The sequence below is a fragment of the Gadus chalcogrammus genome, chromosome 14 (assembly GCF_026213295.1).
Source record: "Gadus chalcogrammus isolate NIFS_2021 chromosome 14, NIFS_Gcha_1.0, whole genome shotgun sequence".
NCBI classification, from domain to species: domain Eukaryota; kingdom Metazoa; phylum Chordata; class Actinopteri; order Gadiformes; family Gadidae; genus Gadus; species Gadus chalcogrammus.
Window position 1 is genome coordinate 15,695,838 of NC_079425.1, and position 24,413 is coordinate 15,720,250.

The following is a 24,413-nucleotide window of genomic DNA, read 5'->3' on the forward strand; positions in this document are numbered from 1 at the left end:
TTTATTGCACCCGCGAAAGTCGTTGTAAGAGCTGTAGAGGAAATGAGCTCTACATGTTGAGAAATATGTTGATATAGAATACAAGATGAAAATAAAATATGAATACGTAACTCGAATAAGAGACTGAATTCACATGCATTAAAAACGAGTAACGTTATTACGAGGTGATTGCAGTCAGGAATTTAGGATCGTACCATGTCGATGACAACACTATATGAAACACTATACGCGCGCGCGCGCGCGCGCACACACACACACACACACACACACACACACACACACACACACACACACACACAATATATGACCCAACAGGTATTAACAATATAAACAATATAATAATGAAAAGGTTATGAAAAAGCCCAAAAATAAAAGAAACTTAACTTGTGGCTTCTACAGTAGCATATACCATATTTTCATAATATAACGGTGCCTGGTAAGTATAATTGTAAGTATACCTGGTAAGTATACTAAATATACGTAAGTTCGCCCCTTCTGGTATACCCCCATGGGACCTTTGAGATCATAAAATATGAATGGGTTTCAATGGAGAGAAAGTTATTATTTTCTGGTCCCAGTCTTTATATCCCCTGGATTACACATTTGTTGTTTGTTTGTGGACTTTCTCTCCATTGAAACCCATTCGAATTTCCCTAGCCCAGAGGTCCCTTGGGGGTCTCCCGGGAGGGGCGGACTTACGAGCTCTATAGAGCTAGAGCTCGTGAGGGGGCGGTTTGTGAAAGGCTTACATTTGCAGCCTTTGAGGCTCTCCTGAGGAAGGGTAAAGGCAGAGGACGTCCAAGGTTGAAGTTGAGGCTCCTGAGAATCAACTGCTCCATTAGCAGGGCCTTGGGGAAGGTGTGGTCAGTCTTGTATGCCAAATCTGCTACCTCTGGACAGTACATCTTCTCATACTTTGAAGCCACCAACATAGCTGTCACACGTGCAAGCTGGAGCATTCTGCGAGACACAGGCTGAACCAGCAAGTGCAGAGGAAGGGATAAGCATCTAGTTGACCAAAGGCCACCAAAGCAGTGACAATACAAAGTCCCCACTATACCAACCTGTCGAAAACGATCCAGATTTGCGACTGTGAGATACAGAATCTTTTCGAGCAGCTTGAACCTAGAATAAACCTTGATCAGCCAGTCGATCATGAGGGCCCTCTTTCTTTCATTGATTTAATAGATTAATTGGGTCGCACACTTTGTAGTGGGTGTTTTTAAGGATATCGTGCGACAATGCTTGGCAGAGCTCCTCTTCTTTCATGGAGATGTCGGCCAACTCCTCAGGAATGGCAGGGGGCTCGATAGAGCATGAAACGTAGGTACTACTACCACAAACTTGTGAATGATCTTCTGGTTCAGGGCTTGTTTGGCGGTACATCTGAATGGTAAACTCTGCATTAGCTTTTCCCCCTTTAGAAAAATGTGAAATCAATAATAGAAGCAAAACAAAGTGACATTTAGTGGCATTACCTTTCTGTTAATAGCTACACTTGGAGCGTTTGTAAGCTTTCAGAGTGCTGTTTGCCTTGTTGTGTCCGAGTAAGACACTTAACCCTAACTGCTCCTGACGAGCTGGCTGTCGCCTTGCATGGTTGACTTTGCCGTCGGTGTGTCAATGTGTGTATTAAGTCACTTTGGATAAAAGTGTCTGCTAAATGCCCTAATTGTAGTAAATACTGTTTCAACACATGAATATAATAAACTATTTGGCACTTTTATACAAAAATGCATAACGAATAGCACACAAAACAAATAGTTTGAATGCATCTATTATTGATGCAATATTAATTAATGGCAAATTGTTCCAGATCTGAAGGCTCATCAAGTTCCATCTTCTCAAATGAAGTAAAAATTACGTTAATTCAATAGGATGGCAATTTTATTAAATTTCAACAGGTCAACAGGTATGTCCTGCGTAAAAGGTACATGTTTCTATCCTAAACTTCTATATAGAACTGCAGTTCACAAGATCCTCTCAGAACGTTATTAAACACTTCAAACATCATATATATGGAGGGTATAGAATGTAAACCGCAATGACCCTTTTTCTTCATAATAATTCTGTGTGTATGACTCCCACCTTCCCAGAGGTTGCATAGACAGCCATCATAAATTCAATGGAAACTACTTCTGACTGCTACTTCCTTACAGGCCACCTATTCTTTCATATAACTGCCACATAACCACAGCAAAAACAATAAGTTACAATATGAATACATTATTATGCAACCCCATTGGACGGCTGAATAATCTAGTCAATACTAAGCATCATGTATGTTATTTGAAAAACCTTTTGTTTAGATGTTAGAAAGAGCTGGCTCTGTTTGGATCCTTGTGTTCGACTTACTCACGATTTAGCCAAAATCCATTGAAAGCAAATAGATTTCTGATGCCAATAAATACCATCAAATGGCAACTTATTGCGGCAAATATAATGGCATCAATATAGAATTAATATATTGGCTTTGCTTATTGGGAACTTGAACCAGCATATCAGTTTATCGTTCAAAAAGCTTAAGCAATGACCAGCATAAACATTTTAAAAATAATAAATATTTAGGTTGATAGTAAATAAAAAAAAGAAGCTTTTACAGCATTTGCTAAACACAAAGGCAGAATCATTTTGGTCATTGGCAGCTCCTTCTGATAGCAGCCACATTTCTTTATAGACAATGCTTTCAGGTTATTCCAATCCCTTCCCCAGTTTACTATAATTTAATAAAAAATAGGAAACATATTATGATTTGCTATTTAATGGTGGTGTATGTTGTAAACACAAAAGGTAGTGATAAATCAACTTTCCTTTAACATTATCTAGTTAGGCTTTCCTTCTGTGTGTCCGTTTCCCTTTATTGTTCTGACAAACGAGATGCAGAGGTGTCGAGCCAGCATCACTGGCCTGAATATTTATTTCCTAGGAGAGATAAGTTCTGTGTGCAACACTCAGCTGCCATTCTGGTTCATCTGGAGGTTATCACGGTGTAGTTTATCTTGCGCCTCGTAGAGCTTACGCAGTTTCTTCGCCTGTCCTTTACTGATTTCCTTTCCTTCCAGGTCATGAGTGGGAAATCCCTGGATAAAAGCAAATTGTTTAATTTCAGCCTCCAGGACAAAAAATAATTAATAAAGAGACATCGTTTTTGGTATAGGTCATAGAATTCCACAAACTCAATAGTCAATATGATTCAGTATGATTTTGTAGTGTGTCAGAGAATCAGAATTAGACCAAATCGAGGGGATGAACTGACTAGTTAATGAACAGTGCTGTGATTCATTCCAAAGCACATTAGTAGCTAATATAATTACCGTTTCATCAAACTTTGAGTATTTGTCAGCTTCTTTGAGAAACATCTCACACGCGGGAATCTTCATCTTTGCAAGTTTGGCCATCTAAAATTGACACAGTAATTAGTCAATTATTTCAGAAATTATGATAGCAGATCACCAGAAAGTATTCTCTATGTCCCTAAAATGTGTCATATCTAACAGAGGAAGATGCTATTATGCTCGATAGCCAGGATGTATAATCTTGGTATAAGCTGGATATTCATTGGGATGTTCATTGGGGTCAAGAGAAAATATGGCGGACCAAACTAAGTTTTAGCCCATTTTTAGCTCAAGTGTAGAACTAGCTTGGCTTAGTTAAGACGCTGGCCGGATGCAAGAAAAAGCAATGCTGCAACGGTTATTGATACAGAAGATTGCGTTGGTGGTCTTCCTCATCTGCTCCAATTCCTGTTTATGAGAATGTTTTGGTATTTATTAACTGACCTCCTGTTCTTGTTTCTTTCTAGTAGCCTCTTCCTTCTTCTTTCTCTTCTCCTCTTCCATCTGCGAAAAAAACCCCAAATATTAAATTATAGACCTGCGACTTAAATCATACAAGTTTGCTACATTAGGAAAACAACAAGCTGTGATTTGGTCATGAGGTATTGAGCATACTAAACGTGCACTTTTATTTTTGCATTTTCTTGTGCCAAACGTAAAGGCCTGGGTATTTTTGGCACAACAAAGCGTGCATGTTGACTTATTTGTTTCCAAATGCTCTAATGTTCAGGGCCCGGTTTCTCGATAACGTACACTCTTAGCGCACCTACGTTTAGACGTATCAACGTTGTTTACCTCTATAGGCGTGGTTCCTGAGCGGCCTCTTAGGAGTCTTCTTAGGAAACACTCACTACGTCGTGCGTAAACGCTGTCCAGAAAGAACATGCTGCATGACAGCGTTCTAAAAAAAATTGCAGTCTTTGCGAATAAAACATTGCTCGAAATTCTTCTAGTAGGCCTTAACATTTGTTTTACCATGGGCGAACATAGCATAGCCTACACTGATTTAAAAAAGTATATAGCAGCGGAGGAGATTGAGGCAATCAAATCCTTAATTACATCTGTCGATACCGTTCAAATTAGGCTATTGATTATCTGTTTACAAAAGGTGTCTGGTTTCTCTTTACAAAAGGTTTCCCATTATAATTGCCTTAATTTTAAAAGACAGTTTTGTTGTAAAATAAATACAATATATATTTTTTTATTGGAAGCGAGTCGAGCTGACATCGCCTGCTGTACCGTATATGTACTGTACTGTATATTGCTGAAACACAACACTGCCAATGTTGCAGTTCCATGCACAAAGGGGATTTCTAAAGGTTACTGTACAGTGGCAGAGACAAGCGTCATGAGCTGAACCATCACTACGGTAGAGCTAAAAAGGTTCTATGAGCGCTTCAGACCAACCTTACAAATGAACGACATACGAAAGAGATTTGTAGCAATGAACGTTTCCAGAAACATGCGAGATGTTAAGGTAGAACTTTAAGTAGCAGTTACGAATGACGTAGCGTTAAGAAGACTTTAAGAAGGTTTCGGGAAACCGGGCCCAGAAAGATGACGAAGCCAACACAACCACACTACAACTTCCAAAAAACTCTCTGCCCATACCCTTTTCTTCTCTTCTCGTTCCTTCAGCAGGGTCTCTTTGTCCACCAGCTTCACCACTGTAGGGAGACCTGTACCAAACATTAATTGTTCAGTCAAAATATATAAAGGGAAACATATGGATAACGGTCTCAAAGCAACATGCTCATGGCTCTCACTAAGTCGGGGAAAGAGGCCTTTTGGTTTTCTCCACCCTGTGTCTGCAGTAAGAGCTTCAGCTACAGGACCTAATCACTCTTAGTTCATTGAATTCCGTTTTGAAACAAAGGGAAGCACAAACTATTGGAAATTATAGATGTTTGAACTAATATCTACCATTCTATTGCCATGCTGATATGTTAAGCTTTATCTTTTTTAAAAGATCATGTTCTGCTGCCCTTGTAAGCCAGGTCTCTCTTGGAAAAGATATTTGTAATTCCAAGTGACTGGTAAAATGAAGGTTAAATAAAAAAAGACGAATAATGTACTGTAATGGACTCAATCGACAAGACACAAGTCTTGAACGATTCAAGTTCGACTGTGATTTTATGATAAATAGTATAATAATTCAGCATGGATGTCCAACATGAGTAGGGAACCTTGAGCGCGGCCTGGGTATTTTTGTCCTCATGGCTGCAGCTCAAAGTCACAGTACTGTGCATCCACCCACTCCCCCTCCACCGGTACCTTCATGATCCTCTAGTCGAACGCCCAGATCAGGCAAGGTGTCATCCCGGACCACGTCACACAGCTGTAGCAGCTCCGTCACTGGAAATCACATGAAGGACTTGATTATCCTAGAATCGTGACGAAGGGCGAAGGCATGTACCTAAACCTACCAGGCTAAGGAATTAACGCAGATTTGAATACATACCCTTCTGCTCTCTTGCAATTCTCCGTACATTTTCTCTAAAGTCTGAAAGCACTTTCAGATATGGCATCAATGTGGTTTCCAGCTGAAAAATACAAAAAAGGAAGTCAGTAAATTATGAAGTCAGTAATATATACATGTATTTAAATATTGGAAATATTATGGAAACTAGAGTTTCCATAATTCCAACCTCTAGTTGTCATTAAATCCATAGCAATAATGTGGAAACCCCAGTCGATAATGTAACCAATCTCAGAGCGCATAATATAATAACATTTTGCCTACAATGTTATAACGCATAACAATTTTTGGTTCACCTATAATGTAATGAAGCAAAGATAATAATTTCCTCCTTATGTTATAAAGCAAGCATAATAATATTCTACTTATAAGCCGTTTTCACACATTTTTGCCGCATTTGTATATCAGGAGAATCGACCCTGAGGGTGATTCACACTTGATGCTTTATATACGGACATCGATGTCGTTTAGACATCAGTAGAATCAACAGGGGGTTTAGGGGGGTGGGCTTGCAATGTGCCGGATATGACGTAGGGTCTAAGTTGGCAAGAGGCTGGATACGTGTGGCCGCTGTCACTGTCGTTTGTTTTGATTTGACCATAGACAAAATGGAGGCAGAACTCATCGCGATCATCTTAAATGTTGCTAAAATTATGCATCATATATTCTGTTGCATCCACAAAATCGGAAGCATCGATCGATGAAAGATTAGAGCACTAATAAGAGACAAATGGAAGAAACAACGAAGAAAAATATAACTAACACTTGGACAATTTTAGTTGATTTCTGTGTTTAACTGAGAAAACCGGGAGTGGAAGGATGGGACCCTATAATGTTCAGCTGACTGTTGTCAGTAATAATAATAATAAAAAAAAATCCGTACACATGCAGCTGTGAACAAATGTATTTGTTCACAGCTGTGTCTTTAAGATCACGTGACTTGTGTGTTGATATGCCGGTCGGTGCTATGTTTGAAAGGGGGACGGAAGGGGGGAGGGGGTATATCAATATCGAAAGACATTGCGGGATGCGGGATCAATCTTGTCTGTTTTCGTGAGAGTGTGTGTGTGTCTGTGCGTGCGTGCGGTGTATGTGTGTGTTCTTGCGTGCTGTGAGTGTGTGTGAGCTGCAGGCTGCTTGCCACATGCGCACTGTCCAACTTGAGTAAAATATCAGAAACAGAAAGACCAGAGATTTTGTACACAGCACTAACTGTCAAGGATTCCGTCATACTTACATCTATGTCTTGGCCTGTACCCCCGACTGGGAAACCAATCGGCTGGGCTCCTTCAATGGCACCAAACGTCTAGGGCAGAGCAGAGATCTGATGAGTGCTTCATAGTGTAGAATTATGACATTATTGCAAGACGGACTTGAGCAGCCCACCATTCAGTGGACATGAACAGCTTCCTCAACATAGGAGTTGTAACTGAGCAGTCTTCATCTGCCTTTGTTGTAACATTTAACTTTTACTTTGTATTTAATGTGCTGTAGGTCAGTTTAAAGCAGAAAAAGCAGAAGAGAGTATTATTTGGAAAATAAACAACCCCCCGTCCCCCGAAAACACCATCCCTCTTTTCTCCCTCACTCGCTGCGTTATAAAAATAAAAAACACCTTGTGAGAGAATGTGAATGATGATTAGACCAAATCAGGGAAGAAACACTCTGATTGGCCAGAAACATGCTAGAATTAGATAGAGGCAGCCTGAAATATAAATCAGCTCAGAGGCACTAAGGCATTCCACTCTATCAGATATTCTCTAATGGAATTTTTACTCAGCTGATGGATGGCTATTGTATTTCTAGCAGATTATACTCAACGTATAGCTCTTCAAAATGACCTACAGCACCTTCAAGACATCCTCACCTTCAACATGGCTGTCAGGTAGGCGGCGATGCTGTCCAACAGCATAAGGTTGGGCTGGAGCTTGGCACTCTTCCTGCTGGCGATGTAGGTGTTGCTCTGACTGACCAGGGCCCTCATCTCCTCCATTGCAGCGCGCGTGTCCACGTTATCACAGAGTGCCTCGTGAACGGCCGACTTCCTCTCATAGAAACTATAAAGCAACATACAGTATATACATTGTCATACATACATTACTGTTGGTGTATGTGTAGGTGTGTGTGCATGCGTCAATGTTTTGATTGGATTTATATATTTGTTGCCCACAGAAGAGGATTCAGAATGCGTGCACACTGATCCCAAATATTTGCTAGTTGTGCTTGGCAAAAGGATATCCGGAATACTGAGTCCCGATCGACAAATACACATTTTTAAGTTGTGTTTAGTAAAAAATATACCCAAACTTCTTTCTGAGCCAAATTCCTCATGCGAAATAGTGTTAAAGCATTTGTAGACCTTGTTGAGTTTTGTCCAATATGTACTGTAGCTGATCTGTTACATAAAAAGGTATTTAAAATATAGATGCATTCATAGCATACACCTGTAGATGGCGACATGCATATCAAAGGATTGAGTTGTAACCCACAGAAAAGTTAAATAATAAAGTCCAATAAAAGTTCCATATTCCTGGGCAATCATATTAACTTTTTTTTCTGGGTCGTCATATAATGTTTGTCCTGGGCCACTATATTAATGTTTGACCTCGGCCATCATATTTAACAATTATTAAAATATGCAAACAATTATAAAAATAAACAATTATTTAAATAAGTGAACAGCCCCCTCGACCTTCGGCCTCGGGGGCTATTCCCCACTATTCACGGAGCCTGAGTTGAATAATTGTTTTCGTATATACTACACGTGAACACAAATAAACAAGATAATAAAAACAACTAATGATATTTTTTCTTTTTTGTTAGCGGTTTATTTATTTTTATTAGTGTGACGAGACGACCGTCACGCTCGCAATACACTATCCTGAGTTTGAGATATTAATCATGGGATATGACCAATACCCCGAGATAGCGAACCAATCAAATTGCGACATCTTAGGAGGTTCACGTGTAGCATATACTAATTAGGTTTAGCCTGGGCTGTCATGTAATTGTTTGTTCTTGGCCATCATATTAATGTTTGTCATGTTCTTTTTTTGTTCGTGTTCGTGTGTTCGTGTGTGTGTGTTGCTTTTTTAGACTCCTTGATTTCCCCAAAAATTGTTTTAGGCTGAGAGAGGCTGAGGGTTTTTGGAAAGAGTGGGGCGTGTTCCCATGGTTACAACCAATGCCAACTTTTATACTTCTTTTGTACCATCATTGTGTAACTGTTATGAATGTTATAGTAAGCGATATTGCATATGAAATCCTTCACACACCGTAGCGTTATACTATCTATGTCCGGGAAGCCTTACCCTCGGACGTGGATATTAAATACATTGCTGCTCAGACGGAGCTTCACCTGCCACACCTGCCGCACTTGTTGCATTAGACAACAAGTGCCCGATAAGCCCAACTTTCTCGCAGACACAGAAGTCAACTGCCGCCCAGAGCTCCACACGTCCACACAAACCGAGGCGCCAGAGCCCCTTGGTCGTGATGTCAGACTGCCACGGAGAAGGTAGTCTGACGTCACAAAAAGAATGCCACCTGCGTTCGCAGCAAAGTGGAACGTTCATATGGGATTTTATTCATTTTTTCTGTAAATTGGCGACTTATTTAATTAACAGTGATAAATGGCAGATCACTATTTTGACGATCATGTCAGACAAATGCCCACGTTTAAAAAATAAAATAAAACTTGAGCTCAGTTGCTCTTTAAACCAGAGACAGCCCACAGACAGTGCAGCTCTACGTACCATTTGTTCAGGTCCATCTCGGCTGCTTCCCACTTCTCAAACTGACCGGTGATGTCAGTGGGACAGCGCAGAATGTCTTTCACATTGAGGAAGAACTCCTATAGGGGGTCAGGGAAGCCAATTAGTGACCAGTTCACACATTGGATTCAAAGACTGGTTCAATAAAAAGGAAAAGGGCAAAACGTCAATCAGCAGTGATTCACCGGCTGTGATCCACCTACATTCATGAACTTCTCGTACTGGACGGCAGACTCCATGGTGTTGGCCGAATAGTCCAGCGTGTCCTTCCAGGAATGCATGAGGAACGCCAGGCGGAGTTGACGAGCTGCAGGGAGAGACCAAGACAGCAATTGTAATGTCAGAAGACATCAAACTTAAAACTTGAATTAATAAAAATTTCCAAGGGTTCTCATCTCGGAATGCCTGGAACAGGGAGCACCAAACATCCGTTACTGGAAAGAAGGCGAGACTTCGGATGGAGCGATAGTACTTTCAGTTACATGGGATTAGAAGCGAGGCTTCTGATTGGGCGGTATCCATTTACATTTTAAGGATATTACTTTGACATATACGGAACAAGGATACCTCCACAATACAGGACTTTCACTCATCCGAATTAATACAGATGCATAAGAATGTTCTCAAGTTCTACTTTAGATGGAAGCTGTGTTTGTGGAATGAGGGGATTTCAATGGAGGATTACAAACTGATATTTCAATCTTAATTCGAGTCACCTGAATTATTTGCCAAGGCATCCTTTATTGTGATGAAATTCTTAAGAGACTTAGACATCTTGCAGCCTGCAATTGTCAGGTGGCCAGTATGCAGGAAGTAGCGGACCCAATTATCATTCTCAAAGAAAGCCTATGGGGGAACAATACACGCCAGTAAATATAACTTAATTTTCACTTGAACAACTGCATCCTTAGGCTAGTTTTACAGTATGCAAAAGAAAGGATTTCTCTACCTCAGACTGAGCCAGTTCATTGTCATGATGGGGAAAGCGGAGATCAAAACCCCCTCCATGGATATCCATTGATTCTCCCAAGATGGAGCCCGCCATGGCAGAACATTCAATATGCCAACCAGGCCTCCCCTGTCAAGTAGAAAACACGAAGAGTTAACATCTACAATCAACTTATTATAACAAGCAGCTTTTAAAGACTTTCCTCTAGAAAGATAATTAGCTGGTCTATTAGAATACTGTACAACCTATCTTCATATTTTGTACAATTTATTTTTAAATTCAAATAAAAAGTTCTGTAGTTCCTGTTTGAGACCCACCTTCCCCCAGGGAGAGTCCCATGAAGGCTCCCCAGGCTTTGAGGCTTTCCACAGGGCAAAGTCATTCGGGGAGTGTTTCTCACTCAGCCTTTCAGCAGAGATGCTCAGGTCTCCTAACAGTCAGACAAAGGGCAACGTTAGCAAACAACGGCAATGCATGGCAAGGTCTGTCAAAACATTCATCATCATAAACAGTCATGAGTGGTTGAGAGAGTGGTCCTCAAAGAGCTTTAGTAAATCAATTTATAAATTAAACAGGAACAGGAAAGTTGCGAGATTCCCACTTAAAAAGTCTTGCGGGTGGTGTATAATGCATCTTGAACACACCAATACATAGTGATAATAACAATGCAATTTTTACCTTCTCCTTCTTGCAATGCTTTCTGGTCACCAACTGCTTCAGGCACTAGTTTGCCATAGGAGTGTTGTTTACTAGAATCAAATTTACTAGTGTCAAAGTAAACAGAACCGTTCGACTCATACCTGAACAAGAGAACAAGAGAGAAAGGGGGGGTGGGGGTGTTATTAGAGAGATGCAAATTCATTCCAAGATCTACATAGGCATCTTGATGTATGGTTACTCTCTTACCCATAGCCATTAGAAACAATTTTCTTAACAAAGTCCACAATCTCCGGCACATATTCACTGACCCTGGTAAGCACGTCAGGAGGAAGCACCTGATTATGAAAAAACAAAACAAAATAATTTCAATCATCCAACATAGTTGGTAATGACTAGATAAAGGCTTGATGTGTTTTTACACACATAATCAATCTGTTATATAATACATCCATACATGTATGTATTTTCATTACTTTAACTTCAAATAAGGTGCCTGTATGATATAGCATTACAAAACGTGTTTGACGTCCACCTACATTCAGTGCAGCCATGTCAGCGTGGTACTCCCCCTCCCAGTACTTGGGCAGAGTTGAGAAGATGGAGTTCTCTGTGACCTGACTTCCAAACTGGTCATCCAGCCAGTCAGCCAGCAGGTCCTTAGCACTCTCCAGTAGCACCTTAGTTAAAAAAATATACAAATAAAAAAGCGACCGATTACAGTTATAATTACAAATAGAACAGCAAACACTAGAAAAAAATGACAATTTAACACACACTCCCACACCTCGGCATGAATGGGGTGTTCCTTGCTGTGCACGGCGGCCTGCAGGGGGCCCAGGACAGCGGCCACTGCAGCATCCAGCCTCTCAAGCATCTGCCTCTTGTCTGGGTCTGTCGTCTCCGCAAGCTTCTGTTGGAAAGGCTGTCTCACACACACACACACACACACACACACACACACACACACACACACACACACACACACACACACACACACACACACACACACACACACACACACACACACACACACACACACACACATTTTCATTTAGTTGTGTCCAATTAATCCAATAAAGAAGATTTGCTATTTGCTTCTCAGTCTACAATAAGTGATGTTTGACATCAATTGTATAGTAATTCAAAACAACAATTTCGGTCATGTTTACACAATATAACATATGCAGGCCATATGATGGATCTTAGCTATCTGCAGCAGAGTCAAACCAACTACGGTTATTAATGGCACGTTTCCACCGACGGTTGCGGGTCGGTTCGGTATGCAAAGGTGCGGCACTGTTCGCGTTTCCACTGCCAAAAGTGGGCGGGGTCCGGACTGAGCTGTGATGAGCCGTACTCATCTCGCAGTACTCCTCCGTTGGGGCACTGAGACGTCTGAAAGGGTGCCAACAAGTTCGAGCTACAGACGCTTTCCGTTGATTGGTCGAAAGAATTATCACTTCCGTGCGACAGGGGGATAATAAGTACCAGCGTGGTATTTCTGGACAACGGCGAAAGCTTCGTTTATCGAAGAAAATGTTGCGCAAAAGTTTGCTGTCCTACTTGGATTTCCTACATTGTTGATCTTTGTTCATTGTGTCACGTTCTTCTTTTTCATTGGATTTATTAGCAGGCTACACTGTGTCGGGCTGCTATGAGGTCACGATGCTTACGTAGCTGCCGCTGCTATCGCCATCCGGCTTAAATCCCGCTCTACCATAAGGGTACTGTCGGCGGTGGAAACGGGAGCCCTAACTGAGCTGAGCCAAACCGCACCTTCATTACTTGGCAAAGGCGTGCTGGGCCAAAGCGCACCCGCCGGTGGAAATTCGCCATAAGTAAAGGATGCATTGTTTGGTGACAGAACGATGAGTTGTGTTGGTCAGTCAAAATGGCAAGATAATATGTTTTCCCGTTGAGGAGCTTGTCGTGTGTTAGGCCTCACCCCTCTGGCACTCAGAACATCCTGTATTATTTGAGATGCTTCAGGTTTCTTCTTCTTGTACTGCTCCAGAAGGTAGTTCTGTCTTGCCCTCTTGATTATCTGGAAGACAGAAGCACAAACATCCAACCTAGAGACACAAATCAAACTGCTTATGGGAATCCTTAATTATCTAACCACCTGAGCAACCGTCTTTCAATTTTGCCATGATAAAAACAGCATTGATGTGGTGTTATATTCTCCACAGAGCTATACGAAACCTGTCAGTTAACTAGCACCATTTACGAGACAATGTGTAGGTGAATAACGACTAATACATAATTCAGGTCGAAGAGCACGTCATCTACCAAGAACATTTAGCATTTAAAAGTTGAACAAGTGATATATACCCACTTACTTTGTCATCTATGTCTGTGATATTCATGCAGTAGAGAACGTCATATTTGAAATAGTCTTTGAGTATCCTTCGCAGTATATCAAAAGATATGTACGATCTGCAGAATCAAGCACAGTAAAATTCTGCAATGTTGAAATACAGATGCATTAATTAAGGCATGACGACATTAAATATTAATTGCACAACCATCGAAGTTGTTCACATGATAACACCTGCTCCTTTTAGGTCCACAGCTGATTATTTACCTTGCATGTCCCATGTGAGATGCATCATACACGGTGGGTCCACAGCTGTACCACAGCACTCTGTTCCCATTCTGGGGAACAAACGTCTCCTACAACATGAAGCGATAACACATGGTTCGGTGGGCTGCTTTGGTTTGAATCCACAGATATGATCTTGGAATTATTCTGGGATTCTGTTTGATAAATGGTTGCCTTTTTAAAAGCTAAAAGTGAAAAAGAAAAAGTTGCTCAGCAAAGATCCAATGCATGAGAGAAAGAGCGCCTGGCTACCTTGGTTCTGGTCAGACTGTTGTAGAGCCGCAGCTGGGCCACCTCTGTTCCAGCGGGGGCCGCCCAGGGTGGCTGTGTTCGCTTCCCTTTCACTGAAGTAACGTTTGGATAAAGATGGGTTTAAAATGACTTTGAGAAACAATACAAGGAATTGAGACAGATGACTGTTACTTTTCTAAACGCAATGTCCGATGCTTCTCTGAGAGGATACAATAAACGATGGCAAAGAATCTCTGACTAACCCCCCTATACCGAACATCTTAACTAAACATCTTAACCACACCTATGAAAGTAGGGCCAGTGCCACGATCGGTTAACCATTCAAACACTTTGAATTTTAGCATACAACAAAGGACTGAATTGATGACTATATGCTCTGTAAGGTGACCTTGGGTGTTTTGAAAGGCGCCTCTAAATTAAATGTATTATTATTATTATTATTATTACTTCGAACAAACCCTATGACTAGCCTGTGGTTAGTCATAGGGTTAAAATTCACCCCACTTTTATTCATTTTCAGAGTTTATGCTTCAATTAGAAACTAATCAATTGAGCTTCTTTCACAGGCTGTTCCATATTAGGAACCTTTTCTCCATTTGTTTCATAAAAATGTAATGAAGAAGTACAACTCGACTAATAGCAATGAATCATCTTAAGCCTTAGATAACGGCGGTTCACTTTAGTATTCAGTTTCTGCAGCTATGTCTTTGCGTCAAAAGCAGTACAATTCCAGGAAGTGAGCAGTAACCACTACATAGCACCAACTTTCATTGGCCATAACAAATCTCAACCCAACCCTAAGTCTAGTGGCTTGGATGACTTCAAAAGGTAAATATAACTAAAGGAAATTAGGCGAATAATGTTTTTCTTTCTACCAAAATAATGACATACAAATGCACTTCAGGCTTAAGACATTAAGCACAACGTTGTCCATCCATTTCCATGCAACTTATGCATTTTTAGAGGGTTAGGCTTTCTCTGATCTCCCACTAACAAAATAATTCATGCCAATGATACATATCAGGGTTTCACAAGGTGTGCGCAGGCAAAAACATTGATTGTTTTAGAAATTAAAAGCACTCTGGGATGGGGACCAATGCAGGTATTGTGAAGCAGCCAAGAACTGCTCCCACCTTAAGTCTGAAAGGCTGGTTTCATGTACCCTGCCTGGGGAGTGGGGACAGCTCCAACGAGCCTTCCACTACTCTTGTTGAGGGGCTTGTGCGATCTACTCACTGCTGCTGCTCTGAGGGCTGAGATCCTGCTGCAGCGCAGCTATGTGTCTGTACCAGCGCAGAGCGTGGACATGTTGGGGTGCGGGGGCCCTGTTGAGGAGCTCAAAGGCCTCCTGGTCTGCCTGAGAGGGGCTGAACCCAGCCAGGTAGCTGCGTGAGGCCAGGTACTCATTCAAGGCACATGCCAACTCAGCCTCTTCATTTATTTGTACCAAGAAGCCATATTCAAAGGCTGCAGAAACAAGAGGGCACACGTCCGCAAGTAATTATCGAGAATACAGGCTACACTTTTCTGATCCACGTTTTACTACTGGTATGGAACACAGAATGCAGGCCTCTCGGACATGGTTTATAACTGACATTTAATTTCCACCAGTTGCTGAAGAGAATAAAACCGCTGGGGGCAGGTATTTTCAAACATCACCTGACAGCCATTTAAACAGTAACCTAGATATCACAATGTACGCCTACGTTTGGCGTAAATTGTTTACAGCGGTTCAAACTGATATGTTCTACGCTTCCCAAAATAAACAAAAGGACGTTATGAAAATATCAGCATCAAAATGTCATCAACGAGTGTAATGTTGTTGGTTCTTAGTGATAGCAAAAGCCTGTGTTTCATCGTTACAAATACAACAGTAATAGTGAAACCAATGTAACCTTTTGCCCAGAATAGTCATGCGGGCGTTATATTCTCATATGTGAAACTGAAACAACAGATTACTAGGCATCTTCCGGGAAAGTTTCATTAAAGCAAAATCAGAATACATTTCTTAAATACTCTTTTTTGTCTTCGCTAAAGTCTGAGAATGCTCCCTGAACAATGACAGCTTACGGTTATGGCTTAGGTACCAGCAGTGAGACCTCGCGGTTCATTTTTTTTCTCACTGGGATGTTGTTCTGATAAAACGGAATTTGAGTATCGGTAAAATAACACAGTGGCTTTCCCAGGTTAAGAATAATGTTATCACCATCAGCTAAGCACAGTCAAGCATTATGCATTATGTCGCTATAACCGGTTGGACGCTTGGAGGTTTCTGCAGGCGTTTTGGCTTATCTATCTGCAATAGATCATTGCAGCTAAAACATTAGATATTCTCAACAAAACCCAAAAGTATATACGCGTGTAAATGGGTCAGCAAGGGAAAAATGAAATACCTTGATCACCCGAGCTCGACATTTTCCAGTGTGGTTGGATGATGCAACAACAACGTGTCCGGAAGAGGAGCCGTATGCAACTAGGAACCTTTCGGTTTCAAAACATCCATGGGACATATTTGGCCTGCGCACCATTGACCATTGGAAATCGACTACCTGCCTACAGCTCCTTGGCATCTATGGCGTCTTGTGCCTACAACGCTGCCTAATTTGGAAAACTTTTACAAAGTCCTTAGATATTTTTTTACGGTCAACGAATATGTCTCAAGCTTACATCGACAAACTGACACGCATTTATGAACGGTATACTGAATACGTAACCAAAAACCCTGCAGCTACTGCCCAACTGGAGAGCACGGTTCGGACACTCTCTTACCTTATAGCAGGTGAGTTTAGCAGCAAGTTTACCCATAAGTTCGCCCTTTCGCAGTTCTTGTAGGAGTAGACATTATTTAATCATTTAATAAGAACCATTTCTATGCATGCTCTTAATCTATATATTTTTAATCATAAATTATTGATATATTACAGGGCGATTTGCAGATTCCCACGAACTATCTGAACTAGGTAAGTAGTACTACCTAACATTCTCACTTGAATATCGGACCATTTATCCTATATTTATTTATTTGCTGTTGTATTCTTTATTCTAGTTAGGTCTTGAAAGATTAGACATAGCCTATAAGCAGCGTCTCTCTGTTGACGAACACAACGGCAAACAACAAAAACCTGGTTTGTTTTGGTTGTTTGCACAGTTTCGCCCGTTAGTTATACAAACATAATTCCAAAAAGTTGGGACAGCGTGTCAAATGTAAATGTATGCAAAATGGCAGCCATACAATTCAGAAGTACTGTAGTCTTATTTGTACAAGGATAAACTCTTGAAATTAAGTAATTGTTATTTTATGATTTATATTACATCATCTTCAAATGTCTTCTTTCTGTTTTTATTGGCATTTTACATATGGTTACAACTTTTTTGGGAATGAGGTTTGAAAATGGTCCTATGGTTTGCAAATGTTTATTGCATGCGACAAGTTCCTGTATGCTTTATTGTATGGTAAATAAGGAGTTCTGTATGGCTTTGTCTAATATCTTGTTTCAATATCACCATTTCAGTGTATTCAGCCTCCAACCTTCTAGTCTTGTTTAATGACGGCATACTGCGCAAGGGGTTAAGATGCAATCTCCCTGTGGTAAGTGTGAATGGGATTCCGGAATTAAAAACCATATTGATATTGAAACTAAATTAATGCTAAAATTCTGTAATTATTTTTATATAGCAGTTCTGGAAACATATTGGACTAAGAGTGTGTAAACATTTGGTTACAAAATTTCATTACCCAAAGAAAAAAGTTTGAGCTTCAATTCCCATGAGGACTTCACTGATTTGACTCATTAACACTGTATTTACAGATACTTACCCTGGCAGTTGTGTTTGTGCGTCTCAGTCCCTCTCCCAACAGAGACTGCTCACGTGGCTGTCAGTCCTAGAGTATGTGGAGGTTTTCCTGGAGATGGGAGCTGCAAAGTTATGGGGAGAAGCAGGCCGCTGGTTTGTGATCGGTGTCATTCAGATTGCAAAGTACTTACTCTTCCTTTTATTTATAAACTTACTTAAAGAAATATTTCTGGAGGAGAACAGGGCTTTTGATAGGGGCACATAGTATTGTTTGCAAATGGCCAAACCCAGCATGTTAGTCCAGGAATGTCCTGAGACCAGTTGATGGCAAACCAGCCATTTATCTCTAGCCCTACACCTTCCTCCTGAACACAACTAAGAATTGAAATTGCAATGTTCTTACATTATAGTAGCTATGTGGCCATTAATAAAATGGTTAAATAAAAGCATCCTGCGATCAAGGCTTGGTATTAAATAAGAAAGGAATAGACTGCATGGCCTATATTGATTGAAGTGGGACTACAGTGATATTTGATAAGGGAGGAAAATACTCAATGGCCTATGTTGAATTGGGGCTATGCAATGATATTTAATATGCCTGTGATTTCCTTGCCAAACAGCAGGAGCAGTCAAAACCACAGTGGATTTTCATGAAAAGATGGATTTCAATTAGAAACTTTTCATTTCTAGCAGTCATATTGAATTGTTGTAGGTCAATTAATGCGTGACAGTTGGCCTGTGGCTGTTGTAAGACCACCCTACTATTTTAGTGGTAGAGCTGAGATATTGGATTCAGACCTCTCAGAATTGGTCTGTTCTTTAACACAAGTTCCAGGTTGATTGTGGGTCTTAATGAACTTAATGTTACAGTATAATTATTGTCATTATATAGAGTTAGGGTTAGGCATCATATCTATTTTTCTTTTCAGGACAATATTCCGTATCCTGCTTCTTCTATGGTACAAGTCTGGCATTCAGACTTCACCTCCCATCATCCCACTGGACAGAGATGCAGAGTTTGGCGATGCAGGTGAGAACCTCAGTCATGGTTGTTTGTTACGGCTAAAGGAATAAAAAAAAGCATAATTTAGCAATCTGTTCAGCTTCATACTCTTACAACACACATTTATTTGCTAATGATGAAGGTGCTGTGGGTAAGATTCAGGAGTTTCAAAAAGAGCGACGAAGAAAATTAACTATGAGCGGCCTTAAACCCACTAATACCTGATGTATTGGTGTATTTTCTGTGGTATTTCAAACAAATTACACTCATTTTATAGCTGTTGAATCTTACCTACAGCACCTTTTATTGAACATAACTTGTGTGTCGGTTTGATGATGGTGGATAACCGTTTCGTAGACGAGCAGCCGAAGGAGCAGCAGGACACGGGCTGCTTTGTAGGCCAGCGATCAGGAAGGGTTGTACGGCCACTAGGGGGCGGTAAGAGAACCTTCTATAACTGAACCCTGACTCCATTGGATTTGCATCAGATGACTCTCTCTCTAGGTTAAGATATGCTATTGCATGCATGACCTCTTCATGGCTGAGATGGTTACTTGCTAATTAAGCATTGATGCAACACACCGGGACTCTGTTGATTTAAATAAAGGAGCGTTTACAAATATTGGCTCAACTGGTAATGCATGACTGCCATGATGAGGGGTTCAATTGATGCTGAGAATGTACGAAATCAGGTACTCTTAGGGGACTTTCACACATATACTCACACACTCACACATATACTTTGTCAAAGTCTGGCAGGTTATTTTCTTCAATCATCGCTAAATGCCATAGGGATGATACTAATAATAGATTATTTTTTAAATATATTGTATTTATAATAGTATAATTAATATTGGTTAAAATGTAAGTATTAAAAGAAAAAAAACAAAACGCGATCCAACCGCACTCCCTTTTGTGATCGACCGGTCGATTGACGCATTGAGCACCCCTGCCCTACCATGTTGTCATGGCAATGACAATGGGGCCCCTTAAAGGGAGTTTCCAACCTGTTGTCGTTGAGATTGTCGGTAACCTTTGGTTACCAAGCAAAGGCTCACTGTCTTCCTCCTAACAGAAGAAGAGTACTGTGGTAGCTTTTGACAAAAGATTTGGGACTGATGTACAACTGCTTCATTTTATTTTTTAATATCTACAATATTATTATAATTTGATATACATTTTTTATTCACTGGGTTCAATATGCAGGGTTGCTACATCATGTGTTCCTGATCAATACGAGAAGAACTCATTTTGGTGGATATGGCTCCTTTGATATTTTTATGGGACTACTACACAACGGTATGTGATGCGTTTGTCTCTGTATTGGCCAGGCCCATCTCTACACACTAGGCTGTGGGGTGCGCCCTCTCAGGACAAGAGGAGGAATCTCAGGGAGGAGCTCAACAGCAGGCCAACCGACCTCGGCCTCCAAGAGACCATCGCTGAGTCCATGTACATCAGCCGGCCTCTCATACACTGTATCCTTCTCCGTGACTGCAAAGTATACTTGGTAGCACAATAATGTTATATCATTGTTATAAGATTATCTCCTTCCAAGGATAATCAACGATTAATTCTGGAAGCCACTGTATCTTTGTTTTTTTTGTCCAGTTATGTATCTAGTGCTCTGTGTCGTCATTGTGTGCCTACTATATTTTCTTTTGTCCTTAAAGCTTTACTGCAGTACTCTGTCTTGGACTGTGTGGTAAACGGTCCTGGAAGCCCTGGCTCATTTCTGGACTCCTAGAAGTTTCAAGGTATGAAATAAATGTTTGGACCAATGAATGCACTTTGTGTGTTGTGTAACATTAATTGTATTTTTTTTTTACGATTGATGTTTGAATAAATAATATATAATCATTTTTATTGAAATGGCCAATAAGATATCTCTTATCTGTGTTTTATTTTCTTTAGCTTTAGTTTACTCAGTGAAACCAAGTTTCAGAATCGATGGGAAAGGGCCGAGACGAGGAAGAGAACGTTCCTGTTGCTGTACTACCTTCTTCGCTCACCCTTCTATGATAGATACTCAGAGTAAGAACGTCTGCCTGCTTTTAAACATGATAATCTGAATGCATTTGAATGTGTAGGGTGGCTAGTTTTTGTGAAATATGTCGTAAATAGACCGACTTCTGGTTTAGAATGAAGAGAGAGTAGACGTGAGGAAACGTGGCTCCCAAACATTCAAACCTTTTTGCACACTTTGCTGTGCAAAAAGGGATTAAGGGATTGATACTTGAGATTAGGGATGTGTCAAACAACTTTGTTGCAGACCCCAATATCTAAACAGGGTTTTTAAGTTTACAAGTAAATGGTAAGTGGACTGCATTTATATAGCGCTTTTCTAACCAGTCAGTGCTTTACAATATTGCCTAACAATCAACCATTCATGCAAACATTCACACACCAACGGCGGTGTCAACCATGCAAGGCGACAGCCAGCTTGTCGGGAGCAATTAGAGTTAGGTATCTTGCTCAGAGACACCTTGACACTCGGAGGAGGCCGGGGATCGAACTAGCAACCTTCCGGTTACCAGCCAACCCGCTCTACCTTCTGAGCCACATGCCGCCCGATTACACATCCATATCTGAACCTCCCTCTGATAGAAGCATTATGGAAAACCTTCCTAATGGCTTAGAGTATTGACTCACGTCTGGCCAGTGAACTCGAGTGGCCTTTGCAAACAGATGAGGTCATAGAGGCTTTTTAGTCTATGCAGAGTGGCAAGGTGCCAGGTTCTGGAGGGCTATGGCAAAGAGTTTTACAAGAAGTTGTGTGGCAAACTTGATGCTACTAGATATGTTTAACAAGTCATTGGAGAATGGATCTCTGCCCCATACACTCACCCAGGCAGCCATTACACTCTTACTTAAAAAGGTCAAAAACCCCACAGTGTGGGTTGTATCGGCCCATCTCTTTCCTAATCACCGAAAGTAAGGTTATTGCTAAGGTGATGGCCAGACGCCTTGCAGGCATTCTTCCTAACATTATCTCTGAAGATCAGACTGGCTTTGTCAAATGTCTGCATTCATTTTCCAATATCCGAAGACTCTTAGATATAATTCACACTTGTGGCTCCCCTATTCCTCCCGACTCTCATCTTGTAGAGTGGGAGTACTTATTAAGTGTCACAGAACTTTGGAATTAGTGACTCATTTATCGCGTGGATGTGCCTGATATACTCTCCCCCCTGGCCTGTGTCAGCACAAACTCTGTACAGCGCCACAAGGTGGTCCTGGCTCCAATGCTCTTCGCTATAGCGCTTGAGCCACTATCCATATTAGCGCTCAAGTCCTCACCCTATTTTCATCATACCCTACGGTGTCGAGCATAGGGTCTCTCTTTATGCAGATCTCTTACTTCATATTATTAATCCAATGTATTATGTTCCCCCAATTGAATGTATCCTGAGGGACTTTGGATAATATTCAGGTTCAAAACAAAATGTTCATAAAAGTGTCTCTGGGGACCCTGCGACACTATACCTTGGCTCAAAAACAATTTTCTATACATTTCGTCTCTCTGGTTCAGGCTTTAAATATCTAGGTATCAAGATCACCCTCTCTTTAGGAAGCCGTTTTTGCTCCACTAATGACAAACATGAAATCTGACTTTCAGCGTTTGGACAAACTACCCCTTTCACTCTCAGGAAAGGTGCAATGCGTTAAGATGAACATTCTGCCGACGTTTCTGTATGTTTTTCAATGCCTCACGTTATCTCTGCCTACGTCTTATTTCTGCGCAGTGGAGCAAGCAATCTCTACATTTATTTAGGTGGGTAAGGTTCCTAGAATCAGTAAAGCTGCTCTACAAAGACGGCGAAACTTTGGAGGTTTCATACTCCCTCATAAATCCCTCAATAATTGGTGTAGCCTCGAAGCACAATCATGACACTCATCCTCCCTGCCTGCCCTGGTATATTCATCTCTCTCTCTGTCTCTGGGGCCTGTCTTGGGGCTATTACATTTATGGCATTTAGCAGACGCTTTTATCCAAAGCGACTTCTCACAAGAAAGAGAAACAATATATCACTGTTAGCAATAATCACCTATTTACTCCCTCCATTTTGGATTCAAAATTTACCCTCCGGGGCTGATTGGGTATCAACTGTTTCAGACCTATATTATGGTGATAATTTTTCTAGCTTTGATTCGTTCTTCTGAAATAAGGTTTCCCATGCTCCAATTTGTTCTGTTATTTTCAAGTTCGAAACTTTGTATGTGCAAAGTTTGATCCCTTTCCTAGGCCCTCAGGAATCTTTATGGGAGAACCTTTTTGAGATATCCCCTACCCAGAGACAGTTCATAGCCGGTATTTATCAAAACACCATGTCTTTGAACGCTGATCGTCTCCAAATCAAAGTCCAGTTGGGAGGAGGAACTGGGTGTGGAGCTGATAGGGGACAGGTGGGAAGTGGCAGTGGACAGGGTGAACTCTTCGTCATCCTGTGCTTGACCCAGTCTGATTTGGCTAAAGTTGGTGCACAGAGCACATTACAGTAAAGCTAGATTGCAACCATGACTCCCATTTGCAATCGTTGCTTCCTGCCCAAAGCTTGGGATATATTGGTCTTTGATGTATTTACAACATTGCTAGGGGTGGGCGCAGAGCCAGCGCTGGCCGTTTCGGCGCCCTAGGCGACTCGAAATCAACTTGCGCCCTGGACAGGTTTTCCGAGCGCGGGGGGGGGCCTACGGTGACGGTTTCGGGCCGCCCTGGCGATTGCTCCCGCGCCCCCTCCCTTCGCGTCGTATATTTTAATTGACTAATTAAGGGCGCCACCAGAGGGCGCCCCCAACACATTTGTCGCCCTAGGGGCGGTCACCTAGATCGCCTATGCTGAGCGCCGGCCCTGGAAACAAAATGTAGAAAAAAAAACAATGTGACCTGCTAACCTGGAATTGGCCATTGTTTGAATGTACTAAAAAACATGTCTAAAATATACATTTCATTTTATCTTCAGTTTACTATTTTACACTAAATGTAATGTTTATTTCCTAGGGCCAAGATAATTTTCCTGCTACGATTTTTGGCTGATCATGTGCCCGGCGTAGGACTTGTAGCACGTAAGTATATGCACATTTTAAAACCTTGTTAATCCCAAGTATATTAATGCTAGACCTACATTGGAACACTGTAATTGTGTTACATGGTTACAAGGGAACCCATTGATGTTTCAACTGGTGACATAATCTCATAACCTTGCTTTCTTGCTTACCGTGTGACTAGGCCCGATAATGGAGTACCTACCCACCTGGCAGAAGATCTACTTCTACAACTGGGGCTAAGTCCCATTGTTGCACTCTACCACTTGAACTCGAGAGGAGGAATACTGCAGCTTTAGACACAGTGGCCTTTTCTGAGTTTTTTTTAATCATTGAGGATGAATATGTAATTCATGGGAAATTATCACCTTTTACATTGCCCAAGGTGTATGATAGTCACTGATCGCTTGTTAATTGCTTCAATTAGCAAGGGTCCATCCCTTATTTTAAAAGGGTGGTTTAGATACAAACTGACATTATCTTTTTTGTTCCTTGAGCTTGGCTATGACCACACAGCAA

General features: G+C 41.1%; 2 protein-coding genes across 5 annotated transcripts; one reads left to right on the plus strand and one right to left on the minus strand.

Moving 5' to 3' along the window:
• Positions 1 to 1,794: 1,794 nt before the first annotated feature.
• On the minus strand, positions 1,795 to 16,605 carry cars1 (cysteinyl-tRNA synthetase 1). Of its 2 annotated transcripts, XM_056608370.1 has the most exons (23): positions 16,444 to 16,532; positions 15,287 to 15,517; positions 14,051 to 14,142; positions 13,781 to 13,869; positions 13,536 to 13,632; positions 13,142 to 13,240; positions 11,981 to 12,118; positions 11,733 to 11,873; positions 11,443 to 11,531; positions 11,215 to 11,336; positions 10,854 to 10,966; positions 10,537 to 10,665; positions 10,304 to 10,433; positions 9,791 to 9,894; positions 9,570 to 9,667; positions 7,682 to 7,871; positions 7,052 to 7,120; positions 5,797 to 5,878; positions 5,610 to 5,690; positions 4,947 to 5,014; positions 3,780 to 3,839; positions 3,315 to 3,398; positions 1,795 to 3,080 (listed from the first exon to the last, which is right to left on the minus strand). In XM_056608370.1, exons 1-23 carry the CDS (start codon positions 16,463 to 16,465, stop codon positions 2,952 to 2,954), a joined length of 2,457 nt encoding a protein of 818 aa, XP_056464345.1. In that variant the 5' UTR covers positions 16,466 to 16,532; the 3' UTR covers positions 1,795 to 2,951. The 2 variants fall into 2 exon arrangements, with proteins under 2 accessions (XP_056464345.1, XP_056464346.1); XM_056608371.1 differs by lacking the exon at positions 15,287 to 15,517 and having other exon boundaries at positions 1,797 to 3,080; positions 16,444 to 16,605.
• pex16 (peroxisomal biogenesis factor 16) lies at positions 16,530 to 24,364 on the plus strand. Of its 3 annotated transcripts, XM_056608378.1 has the most exons (11): positions 16,531 to 16,829; positions 16,975 to 17,010; positions 17,563 to 17,639; positions 17,895 to 18,028; positions 18,775 to 18,875; positions 19,206 to 19,286; positions 20,180 to 20,326; positions 20,533 to 20,605; positions 20,763 to 20,882; positions 23,851 to 23,915; positions 24,079 to 24,364. In XM_056608378.1, exons 1-11 carry the CDS (start codon positions 16,703 to 16,705, stop codon positions 24,135 to 24,137), a joined length of 1,020 nt encoding a protein of 339 aa, XP_056464353.1. In that variant the 5' UTR covers positions 16,531 to 16,702; the 3' UTR covers positions 24,138 to 24,364. The 3 variants fall into 3 exon arrangements, with proteins under 3 accessions (XP_056464354.1, XP_056464353.1, XP_056464355.1); XM_056608379.1 differs by lacking the exon at positions 19,206 to 19,286 and having other exon boundaries at positions 16,530 to 16,829; XM_056608380.1 differs by lacking the exon at positions 16,531 to 16,829 and having other exon boundaries at positions 17,860 to 18,028.
• The last annotated feature ends 49 nt before the right edge of the window (positions 24,365 to 24,413 follow it).